General features: G+C 29.7%; 2 protein-coding genes across 2 annotated transcripts in view; one reads left to right on the top strand and one right to left on the bottom strand.

Annotated features, from left to right (window-relative positions):
• LOC18042403 overlaps nucleotides 1-11,444 on the top strand; it is a 20,756-nt gene extending 9,312 nt beyond the window's left edge. The window contains exons 4-8 of the mRNA XM_024183592.1: nucleotides 8,946-9,278; nucleotides 9,416-9,917; nucleotides 10,017-10,218; nucleotides 10,476-10,913; nucleotides 10,992-11,444. Of these exons, the coding sequence (XP_024039360.1) occupies nucleotides 8,946-9,278; nucleotides 9,416-9,917; nucleotides 10,017-10,218; nucleotides 10,476-10,913; nucleotides 10,992-11,411 (1,895 nt within the window). The 3' untranslated portion in view covers nucleotides 11,412-11,444. The remainder of the gene's footprint in view (nucleotides 1-8,945; nucleotides 9,279-9,415; nucleotides 9,918-10,016; nucleotides 10,219-10,475; nucleotides 10,914-10,991) is intronic.
• A 913-nt stretch (nucleotides 11,445-12,357) lies between these two features.
• LOC112097998 (FMRFamide-related peptides type HF-4-like) lies at nucleotides 12,358-12,750 on the bottom strand. Its single transcript, XM_024183593.1, has one exon. It carries the CDS (start codon nucleotides 12,748-12,750, stop codon nucleotides 12,358-12,360), a length of 393 nt encoding a protein of 130 aa, XP_024039361.1.
• Between the last annotated feature and the right edge of the window lie 211 nt (nucleotides 12,751-12,961).

The following is a 12,961-nucleotide window of genomic DNA, read 5'->3' on the forward strand; positions in this document are numbered from 1 at the left end:
TTACGTATTTTAGTAAAATTTCCATTTTACTCCTAATTCAATTATGAATGGCTAGTTTAGTTTCAAGCTTGGGTTGAAAGTGAAGTCTCAACATGATCCATAGGCTTAATTAAGTAAATTTATTTTCTTTTTGTCTCTAATTTATATGGTTGGTTTGACTCATTCTCAATAGACAATATATCATGTCTAAATTTTGCATGATATGCCGGCTCCCTAGTGAAGGATCGTTATTATCCGACACAATGAACATTTAGCACCACATTAATTAGAGAGAAATTTTTCCTCTAGTATTTTGTAGGTCGTCTTGACTCAGTGTCGATAGGAGTATATCTGAGCTATTTAATGGATGGTCTTGCCACGTTGTCGATAGAAGTATTATTATCTTCTGGCTTGACACCACACTTAGTGGAAGACCATTACCCCTGGCACACTGAATACTTGATACCATATTTATTAAAGTGAGGATTACAAGGAGTGGAAATACCCCCTCAAAAATTAATCGGAACTAAAAAGAAAATATTAAACTCATGGTGAATGTTGAGTGTGAATCCAGAAGTTTAAGCATCTCATTTGCAATGTTTTTATCTTTAATTCATTCCTGCCATTTTATTTTAAATCTTAATATGAAAAAAAAACTCACTTCCAACCAACTCACATTTACACCTAGAAAATTAACCCCACCCATATTTAAATCTACCTCTTCGTAGAATCAATACTCGTCACCACCAAATCTATTCTACAATAGATTCGTGCGCTTGCGAGTATAATAAAATTTGCACAACAATCATCTTGAAACAACCTCATTTTAATTACATTAAGTGTTATGATGCTCATGTTAAACATAATCCCTTTATACTTATTCTTATTATATAATTGCCATATTGATACATCTCATGATCATTACCTATTGTACCCTTCTTTTTGTTCTATGGCAGTGAAACTTCAATGATAAAACTCTCATCTCTATAACTATTTCTCTCAACCATTCTTTTCATTATAACATTGATCAAAACAACTTTAATCAGAAAGTCGTGGTCAATAAGGCTAACCTCAAAAGTTTTACTTAGGAAGTTTTCAAAGCCTTTCACCCTCAAGTTCAGCTTTCATAATAAAAGCATATGTAACAAATATTGATAACAACACCAACATAGCCATGATATCATAAAATGAAAACAAAATTGAAATATCCATGCAGGATATATATCAATAACACAATTATTTAGTTACATTTGCTAAACAACCACTTAGGACACTATAAATCAATAAATCATACAAATGTATATGCTTTTTTTTTCTCCAGTAACTTATTTCTATAGGAAATACAATAAATTTCGTTAATGGTACACTAAAAAAAAGAAAGCCCAATTTCACTAAGAACTAGGGTTTGGATCTTATTGTTTTAAATAATGACAATAGTTGCACAAATTTATCATATGCATCGGCCACATTTTACTAAATATTATCCTACATTTTAAAAAATGTTGTTGGAACATGTCCCAGAGCCCTTTAGCAAAAGGTTGCATCCTTAGCCATCATAAGATTGTTATTTCCAGCAAGCACTCTCTAATAGTCACTTTTTTTGTACTCTTTCAAACAAAACGCATTTTTTTATCGCGATATTTGATGCCTTGCTTCAAAGTTTCTCTCTCTAAACTATGAACAAAATGATGGGCCATACCAAGAGGAAAAGATACTTTATTCTTTTTATATTTTCTCATAAAAATTTGAGAAATTATAATATTAACTAATTTAAAATTATAACAATTTAGGGGATATCTAAAAAGCTACCTTGATTTGACATGTCATACAACAATGACATTAGTCACACTCCTATAGGTTAATGCTCGTTAAGGTATTCGTTCAAACACTATTTTGCCTTTTAAACTGTTAATTTTAATTGAGAGATCACGATATTTAGGGTAAATTGATGTTTTTGCATAGTTGGGGGCATTTTGAATACAGTTACTCAATGTGAGAGTAAATTGAATTTTGTACTTTTTATATTTTACTTTTATTTTCTATTATAACATTCAATCAGACTTACATATGATTACGTAAGGGTTTTATTATTTTTATTTTTTTGGACTGTGAATAATTTCACATAAAAGTTAACCATGAGTCTTAAAATAAATTTCATAATCATGACTTTTAGCATTCAATCTATTTATATTTTTTCTACAGTCATGTAATACATGGACTTTTATCATTTTTATGTAGCAGATTATAAAGTTCATTAGATTTTATTTCATTGAGTATTTTTTTAATTCTATGTGTTTTAAGAAGAAAAAGGCATGTCTAAACATTATTAAACATACTCTGAAAAATAAAAGGTAATTTAAACTATATCTATTTTAGTTATTATATAATAAAAAAATATTTTTGTAATAAAATTTATCAAACATAGCTTTTCAAATTTACAGCAATTACAACAGTACAGTTTACTAAACACCGACCTACTTTTTCAATCAACAGCTTATTTAATTAAAACAGTAGAAGCAATTTATTTAATCAGTCACAGTAATCCCAAACTGACCTTAAGCTACTTAATTTTCATTTGTGGAGATGGAAATTATAGCAAGGAAAAAAATAAAAAGAACTATAAACGATTGTTTACAAAAAAATAAGACCATAATATGTTTTGTGATGAAGTGCAAAAAAACTTACTAGTTTGTATATATAAAAAGAGCTAAGATCTTCTCCAAATTTTTCAAAAGATTTTCTTCTAGAATGTGTATTTTTATGATCTTTTTGAAGGTAACATTTAATAAATTTTATATTTTTTTGATCTAACAACCACCTATTGATATATTTTACTAAATAATAAAATGTTAGGCCATAACACATATAATAAATTCAACCCTAATAAATTTTTAGTTATTCATTTCATTTTTGGGGTTAAAACAAGGGTTATTTTTCAGTTGAGTCCTTATTATTTATAGAAAGAAATTTAGAAACCAAAATTTTAGAGTCATTATCGTTTGTTTACTTTAAGAATTGTATTATGTCATATGACTACAAGAAATATAATTTTCTATTATTTTACTTTTATATCTTTACAAAATCTATTATTTTACTACATTTCTGTTAAGTGACGAACCAGATAGTTAACTGATAAAATACCAATTTTACTCTTTATATGAATTTTTTGGTAAAAACATAACACAAAATATTACGATATTATAATTCAAAATATAAAGTGTAGTATTTTTTGAGATTTTATTAGTCAATTAAATAGTCAAATAGTGTTACTGACGAAAATTTAATAAAATGATAAGTTTTGTAAAGTTATAGTACTCAATTGATAGAGTATAATACTGTTTGTAGTTGTTTGATATACTGTAAATTTTCAAGTAGTCAAACAATAATATCCCAAATGTTTGAAATGCATCATTTAAGTTATTTTAAATTCAAATTTATTTCTTTCAAGTCTTTGACTGAATTTCAATGTTGAAAAATAAGGCCACATAAAAAATATTTATTTGAGATATTTGAAAATATAAATTAATTGATATGTTTTTTAAAATGTCTTATTTACTTTTATTTATTTATTTTTGGCTATGATTTTAACATGAAGGATGAAATATAGTATTCAAATATTATGAATGACCTAAGGGATAAATATAATTTCTAAATAGAATGAACTTTTCCTTTTTCTTTTAATCTATAATAAATGGGGTAAACAAGCCAACTAACCTTTAAAAGAAATAAAAAAAAACTATAGCAGAGGATAAACTATTAAAATAAGAAAACCCTCTATAGGATGTAATTTTTAAAAAATAATAAGAAATTTAAAATTATATCTTTCATTCATAACATAAATAATTCTATCAATATTATCTACAACTGCCCATGATGCATTTTTATGTGTTGATGAAGTTGTAAAATATTTTCATTATTAATACTATGCATCATGTCTTTCTTAATATAAGAAACTAAACTATCATTCATCCATTAATTATCCGTCCAATTTTGTAGCCAATTTTTCACAATGCTCGTTGCTAAAAATGCTCTTTTAATAGTTGCAATAGCAACTAGTAAAGTCAATGCTAATATAACAGGCATATAAACTAATGTACACACTTGATTATTATTTTTTTTTCTTAATCGTTCTCTTTGCAAGGTGACTATTAAATCCGTAATAGAGAATCTTCGGATAAAATTGACCAAGAAGTAACAAAATAATTATATGAGCAAAGGTTTGGCACAATTGGGCTTCATTGTGTTATTCAAATAATTCTAAGAGGTAAAGCCAAGATAGTAAAATAAAAAAGGATAGATTAATAAAATTAAGGGGTAAAAGCAAGACAGTGAAATAAAAAGGGACAGATTAATAAAATTAAAGGGTAAGATAGTGATTTTTTTTTAAGGAGTAAGATAATGATTTGATATAAAAAGTTAAGGAATTTTTTTTGAAGTAGGGGCAACTAACCCCACCAGCCTCACACTAGCTCTATCCTTAGATACACTATGTTATTTTTGTCAAAAATATTCAACTTTTGTTTTTAAAATTGATTTCGACTTTGATCTTATCTCTATTTTTTTTTCTTATATAAAATTTCACTTAGTATTGTCATTTTGTAACAATAAATTGTTCAATGCCAAAATCTCTTTGAGTGCTTCTTTGTGAGTAAGTAAGCTCTATATATCATATTTAACATAGAAATTTTAAAATTCTACAATAATCCTAATCCTGCCCTAAATAATTGTATTACTAATAACGAAAGACTGGTAATTGCTATTCAAATAAAGTGTAATAAATAACAAATCAATGTGAAAACCATACTATAAACGTGATTATATTTTTCATACTAAGCAATTTCTTCATAAATTGATAATTTATTAATTTAACGAGTAATTAATATTCATTAAAATATAGATTTTTCATGGTCCAAGACTATTAATTTATTGAGGTTTTGATGGGAAAAGGACTCTAACAACCAGTTATAAATTAAGCAGAAACCAAATTTTTTTCTCTCTTTGTGTGATTAAATTAGGATGTGTACCACAAATAAATAGGCAGAAAAATAAACCAACAAAATCCAAAGCAAAAACCAACCATAAGAGACAAATTTTTACGTTGAAAACCCAAAGCAGGAAAAACTACAAGACCATAGTCTGATTTAATCTTCTGCTATATTAATGAGATTACAACAAAAATTCTTCTATAGATAATATTAAAGGCTAATGTTGTAGGTTTTTTAATGCTATTGATGTCAATGTGCAAGTGTACACAACAAATAATATAATGATGAGTATTCAAAATCGTCTTCACATGGATTATTGTTATGGAAATTGCTACAGCAATTTTATCAATGCAATTTTTATTCTAAATTAGAATTAAAACAAATTATTAAACTAATTAAATAATTAAAATAAATATGCAATAAAGTAAAATATCACGGCAAATACAAGGATGTTGCCAAGGGGAATAAAGTAATTGAGTGATTAAACTCACTTAATGGTTTTTGAATATTTTTCTAGTTTTTGGATCGATTGCTACAACATCTACTATAGCACTGGGTAAAATCCTTATATATCCTCAACTGTTGCATTTTGGATGTCTTATATCTAAATGCAACTTAATAGTGACGAATTGTTATGCTAACATTAGATATCGCATTACAAGTTTTAGATTCTAATTACCCTACAAGGTGAATCCCTATATTTAGTTCATCACTAATTTTAGATTAAGAATGACCCTTTTTGAATCAAGTTAAACCCAACTCAGGAAACCAATCAAAACCAAATATTGCTCTGATATGTTCAACTAATACAGACATTTTTTAGGCTCGTTCTTAACTAATGTCACTAAATGGTTGGTCAACCGAAATAGTAAATTGAAATAAGTATTATCAAAATAACGTGCTATAGCAAACATACAGCAACACAGAATATCAGTCAATTAGCCATCAAGTTTGGTTATCACACAACCACAAATAAATTTAGTTCATAATTTATGATAAAACAAGAAGCAAAATAGTTTCAACCATCAAACAATTCATCGTAACGAGATAAAAACAAGAGAACAAGAAATATGAGTGAGACTGCTTGATGTTCTTCTAGAATCCTTTGTTGACGTCCTCAATTCTCTCTCTTGATCTTTAGTTTCTCTTGTTTTGTTTCTCTATTCTTTTTCTCTAATGACGGCCTCCTCTTTCTTTGTGTTTGTGCTCTTTTTATAGCTTAGAATTAGGGTAACCAGAAGTCTAGGGTGCGCATCTTCCAATTTAGGAAATTTCATATCGCATTCTTCAAAGTATCTCGTGCGAAATCTTCTCTGTCAATGATTTAGGATTGCTACAGCAACTGTGCTACAACAACATTACTACAGGCACAACTTCAGCATCTGCACTGTTCCAAACTTATTTCAATTCTTTTCTAATCAAGTTCTTTCCTTATCTTTACAAGCCTATTGCAGCTGCATTCCTTCCTTGAAATTTGAGCTTTCGGTCACCTACAATTCTGAATATGATCTAAGTACACTAATTATTCTAAACCGAACAAAATTTATCAAAAGTAAATTAAAATGGATGTTTATGCAAAACATTACTAAAATACAATAAAAACATGTCATTTACTCTCTAAGTAATCATGATTTAAGTCCAAAAAGACCATGATAACTCTCATTTCATAGAGTTATCAGTTAACAACATCAAGAATCTCAATATTCTAGACTTATAGTAGCAGCCTAATAACAACATCAAGAATCTCAATATTCTAAATAATCATGATCTAAGTCCAAAAGGGTCATGATAACTCTCATTTCATAGAGTTATCAATTAACAACATTAAGAATCTCAATATTCTAGACTTATAGTAGCAGCCTAATAACTGTCTTTGTAACATGTGAGTATCTCAAATAATACCCAACAAAAGGATAAAATAAAAATCAAGACAAGTAGCATTGTAGAGTACTATGCCAAGAACTTACCCTCAAAATTTAGAAGAAAACGGAGTTTAAATCGTCTTTCAATCATCTAATTAAAAATTAAAATTACTATTTCCAAATTAAAAACCTCCATTATCTTTTCTCTCTCTTCTGCTCGCCTTTTTCCAATTCATAGGGATGCCACTTGCTTTTATATTGCTTTTACATGTAAATTTCATGGCAATTTTCATCCAAGTTCAAAACTTAATATTAATTGCACATCAAGCAATATTTTTAGATTTTGAACTTTTGAGTCCCAAATGAGATTAACCCATCAAATTTTACTATTTTTAATTTTGTATTTTTTAAAATTTAATTAATATTTTCTCAAAATAGAATCCAATATGTTATATTTAATCTAGGGAGAATAGCACTTTAATATCTTATTTTCAACCTTCCTATTAAAATTATAAACGAAAAAACACACTATTAAAGAGCAAGTGAGAACTTTTAATAAAAAAAATTAAATAATTTTAGTTTGCAAATGTTTCAAATAATTAATTTTTATGTGGCGTTACTTTTTTTAACGTTGAAATGCAGTTAACGGCTTAAAAGAAGTAAATTTGAAATTTTTTTTAAAGTAAATTTGAATTTAAGATGACTTAAATCATACATTTTAAAAACTTTGGTCTCTGAGTTTGTTTCTATAAACCACAAGGACTCAACTAAAATAACCCTGTTTTTTAACAAAATATGAAATGAGTACCCGAAAAGTTATTCTTAGCCTAAATGTAAAAATAATATCTAAGAGTTACCAGCACGTCACTCTCTATAATTCAATGCATATAAACGTATAGAGTACTGATATTTAACTAGAAGAATTTTACTGTGGCGACAAAATCAACTTTAAATCGTTCTGATTATTACTAAATGAAAAAATAAAATAAAAATGTTAAAACTTAAAATTATGAGAGATTATGATGAATTGAAAAAATAATAAAACAAATCGCTTTTATAACCCCTCTGGCTAAATATCAATTTTCATATTTATATTGTGTTTTAATCAATTGAATTTTTTTATCTCTTTTATGGACTACGGTGACTTTTTTTTTTTACGTGAAATCTAAATAGACTTAAATTAGTCTGAATTCTTAAAAAGAACTGAATATTTAAATCTGAATGATTTTTTTTTTTGTCTGAATTGTTTAAAGCAAATATGAATTTGTTTTTTTTTAACTTAAGAAAATTTGAAAACTATTACTTTTACATTTACAAATTATAAATGTAACAAATTAATAAATATTTCAAAAAAAACTTAAATAAGATAATAAATTATCATAACAAAAACCATGTTCAATTGAATACAATCCTTTATACTCTAAATTAGTAAATGTTAATCAATTTTCTTGTAGTTCATGATGTTTTTATATGAAAAATATTTATAAAAAGTTATGAACATAAATAATTATAATTTGAAGAAAATAAAAAAAAATAATAGTAGTCTACTACTATATTATCACAAGTTAGAGAGATCGGTAATAATGCTAATTATTAAATTTTATTTAGATAAGGATGCAAATTAATTAATTAGATAGGGATATTTTAGATAATATCTTTTAATGATACTATTCAGATTTTTATATTAAATAAAAAGATTAAAAAAATAGTTTAATGTCTTAATGACTGAAAATTTTTATTAAGTTAAAAAAACAAACGGACTTAATGACTTAACTGATTGAAATTAATTCAATTTAGTCATTAAGTCAAAAAAAAAAAAAAACAAAGAGCCCCTATATCATTACGTCATTTAGCAAAATATATTGATAGGTGATTAAGAGACTAAAAGTATATAAAATTTATTAAATCTGAGCTATACACGTTCATGAATTGTTACTCATAAATTAATACATACATTCTAGAAGATCCTAGCTCTTGTTATATATACAAACTAAGATGGTCTGCACTTCACCAAAAAGCATATTCTAGTCTTATTTTATTGTAAACAATCGTTTACAATTCTTCTCTTTCTTTATTGTAAACAATCGTTTACAATTCTTCTCTTTGTTTCTTGCTATAGTTTTCTTCTCCAGGCACATGGAAATTAAGCAGCTCATATTCAGAGACACCACTAGTGCTCCGACAAAAGGCCATAGCAATAGCAAAACTAGAAGCGAAAGCACAAGTTCTACGAGACAAACTTGTTCAGAATTTAAAAATGATCACCACCCCCCTCACTCAAAACCTTCAGAGGAAAAACTCGCATGGCTGCGGTCTCAGATAATTGGCAACGATGTAGAATTTGATTATTCATTTGGAAAAAGAAGACTCACTTACGCTGATCATACTGCCTCTGGCCGTTCTCTTCGGTACATCGAAGATTATATCATTAACAACGTGCTTCCCTTTTATGGTAATTCTTCTTAACATTGTAGACTTTTTAAATTTTATTAATCTTCAACATGCTGCTGGGTGGTGCAGGTAAGCTGATAGCTATATTAATAATATTAATTAAGTTTTTATATTATAATTAATCATTTTTTCGCACAGGGAACACTCACACATCTGATAGTTACGTGGGACAGCGGATGACGAAAATGGTTCATGAAGCATCTAACTACATTAAGAGATGCTTAGGCGGTGGACAAGCAGATGCAATAATATTCTGTGGAGCAGGCACAACGGCTGCCATTAAAAGGCTGCAAGAAGTTATGGGAATTACAGTGCCATCAATTATGAGAGATAAGCTTATAACAAGTTTAAGAGATGAAGAGAGATGGGTGGTGTTTTTAGGGCCCTATGAGCACCATTCAAATCTTCTATCATGGAGGCAGAGCTTAGCTGAAGTTGTAGAGATTGGTCTTGATGATAATGGCTTACTAGATATTGAAGCTCTGAGATCACAACTTGAGTTGTATAAAGCTGCTAAGAGACCAATGTTAGGTTCTTTTTCTGCTTGTAGTAATGTCACTGGAATTTATTCAGATACAAGATCAATTGCAAGACTTCTTCACCAATATGGAGGCTTTGCATGCTTTGATTTTGCTGCAAGGTAAGCAAAATTTTAAAGCACTTTGTATCATTTTTGCTTCAGTTCTAGCATTATAGTTGCTAGTTGATCTTATGGATTTAAAATTTAATGATATAATAGCGGTCCTTATGTGAAAATCAACTTGAGATCAAGGAATATCGATGGCTATGATGCAATTTTCCTCGCTACCCACAAGTTTCTTGGAGGGCCAGGAACTCCTGGCATACTTTTGATTAGTAAAGCTCTTTATCAGCTGGGGTCTTCTCCACCTTCAACTTGTGGAGGTGGAACTGTTAATTATGTGAATGCCTTCGATGAAAAGGTACACTTTTCTTACTATTTTTTGTACTTATTAATGCCAAAAAAAAAATACTTGATTTGGATTTCTTGCAATTAAAATTTTCATTATTTTTTTGAAGGGTACTGGTGCGGGTTAAGCTCAAATCAATTTTTTAACTCCATCTCTTCAGGATTTAAACTCAAGTGATTAGCCAAAGAAAATTGTTTGAAAATCACTCCTTAAGCCGGGGCAACATAATTAACCGAATTAATGGTTTCATTTTGTGAACTAAGCTGCAGGACACATTGTATTTGGAAGACATAGAAGAAAGAGAAAATGGAGGAACACCTCAAATTGTTCAAATGATTAGAGCAGCATTAGCCTTTTGGGTAAAAGAATACATTGGTTATGAAGTCATTAAGAAACAGGAAGACGTTTACATTGAGAGTGCACTAGGGAGGATTCTTCCAAATCAAAATATACAAGTTCTCGGAAACACAAGCGTCAAGCGACAAGCTATATTATCATTCCTCGTATATTCAACAACAAATTCTTCCCCAGAGAACATGAAAATTGAGAGAAATAAGCCTCTTCATGGACCCTTTGTTGCAACACTTTTCAATGACTTGTTTGGCATCCAGGCTCGAGGCGGGTGTGCTTGTGCTGGACCATATGGCCACACCCTGCTTGCTTTTGATCAGACTCGATCACTTGAAATTCGATCTGCAATACAAAAGGTCATTATTTAGTATTTGCATACATGATATTGATAAAATAGCATAAATTTGATGCTTATAATATTCAACTTACTGCAGGGTTATCTTGGCGTGAAGCCAGGATGGACAAGAATTACCTTCCCCTACTACATGTCAAATGAGGAATTTGAGTTCATTCTGGCTGCATTGGAGTTTATAGCTGCATATGGCCACAGATTTCTACCCCTGTATCACTTCAATGTGAAGGCAGGCAACTGGTGCTCTAGTCAGAAGGCTATTAAGGACTTGATTGATAAAGAAACGAATAACAATATCAACAACCCTTTGGCCAGTGCCATACAGGACCTGAGAATATCTGAAAAGCACAGGAATCGTGACACTGAACATCTCAAAAAGATCAACAAGTATGCTTCTTATTTGGACAATGCTAAAACCATTGCTGGTCTTCTCCCCGAGTTTCCTTGCCAGCGTAGTCTATCAGAAGATATAGACCCCAATATCCTGTACTTCAGGATCTAGTTGTCCTTCACGATAAGAACCAAAGCAAAGACCGGGCCAACAGTTCATTGATCATAAGGAGTGACCGTTTCAAAATGTTTACCAATAAGTTGAAAGATTGATTATAAATCAATATTAAGTTGATTGATCAATCTTTGTAAATCAATCAAACTCTCAATTATCATAAATAATTGTAACATTTTCTTTTTGGATTTTCAATCCTTATATAAGTTGATCTTTTTTGTGCTCACCAACGAATATCTAAGAGTGGAATTTGTCTTTTCTTTACAATTTTTAAAAGTTCTCACTCCAGATATATTTAGTTCTTCATGATTCAGAATTGAGTTATATTTAGACCGTGAATGTTTTATTCTAAATATACGAGCAAACTTAGCAAATTCTAAACCACAACTCCTTAATTAATTGAGTTGGTTGAAACTTTTTACATTTATCTGTTGAGCGAAGGCAGCTTACAATTTCATAAGTATGAAATTCATTAAGTGAACTTGAAGAGAGATTACATGGCAAAGCAAATGTGGGAGCATGTCTGCATTTTTAAAAGGAAATCGCACGCCATCTAGGGGCGAGCTTAGTTCAAACTTCAAAGTATAGTATTTAATAAACCGAATCTGGATTCAGTTGCTTGAAATGGAAAATTAAAGACAGTTGCTTGAAAATAGCAACTAAGTCCCTAAAGGTCATTCATTGTTGATTTTAGTTGTTGGTATTTTTTATCTTCTGGTACATTTATAGCGGTGTACAATTAAAATTTTAATTACCTATATATTTTTCATCCAATAATTAACAATCACACTTTTCTAAGAAAAGTCATAACAAAAATCATATTAGAACTAAATCTAAATCCATTATTGTTAAAAATTGTTAGACCAAAATATGAAAGGCTCAAACCCACGAAAAATATAGGCCCAATGAAATTATGTTATATAAAATAACTCATGCTTGTTTTCTATAAGAACGACCTAGGTCCATTCTTTACAAAGAACGACCTAGGTCCATTCCTCGCAAAGAACGACCTAGGTCCATTCCTCGCAAAAAACGACCTAGGTCCATTCCTCACAAAGAACGACCTAGGTCCATTCTTTACAAAGAACGACCTAGGTCCATTCCTCGCAAAGAACGACCTAGGTCCATTCCTCGCAAAGAACGACCTAGGTCCATTCTTTACAAAGAACGACCTAGGTCCATTCCTCGCAAAGAACGACCTAGGTCCATTCTTAGCAAAGAACGACCTAGGCCCATTCTTCGCAAAGAGCGACTTAGGTCCATTCTTCGCAAAGAGCGACTTAGGTCCATTCTTCGCAAAGAACGACCTAGGTCCATTCTTTGCAAAGAACGACATAGGTACTTAGAAAATATTTCTAAATAAAAAACGCCCAAAAGGCGAGTCTTCGATAAAGTGCCAAAGATATGATTTAACAAAGAATGACCTAGGTCTATTCTTTGCAAAGAACGACCTAGGTTCATTCCTCGCAAAGAACGACCTAGGTCTATTCCTTGCAAAAAACGACCTAGGCACTTAGAAAATATTTCTTAATACGCCTAAAGGGCAA

This window comes from Citrus clementina, unplaced genomic scaffold, assembly GCF_000493195.1.
Source record: "Citrus clementina cultivar Clemenules unplaced genomic scaffold, Citrus_clementina_v1.0 scaffold_5, whole genome shotgun sequence".
Classification (NCBI taxonomy): Eukaryota; Viridiplantae; Streptophyta; class Magnoliopsida; order Sapindales; family Rutaceae; genus Citrus; species Citrus x clementina.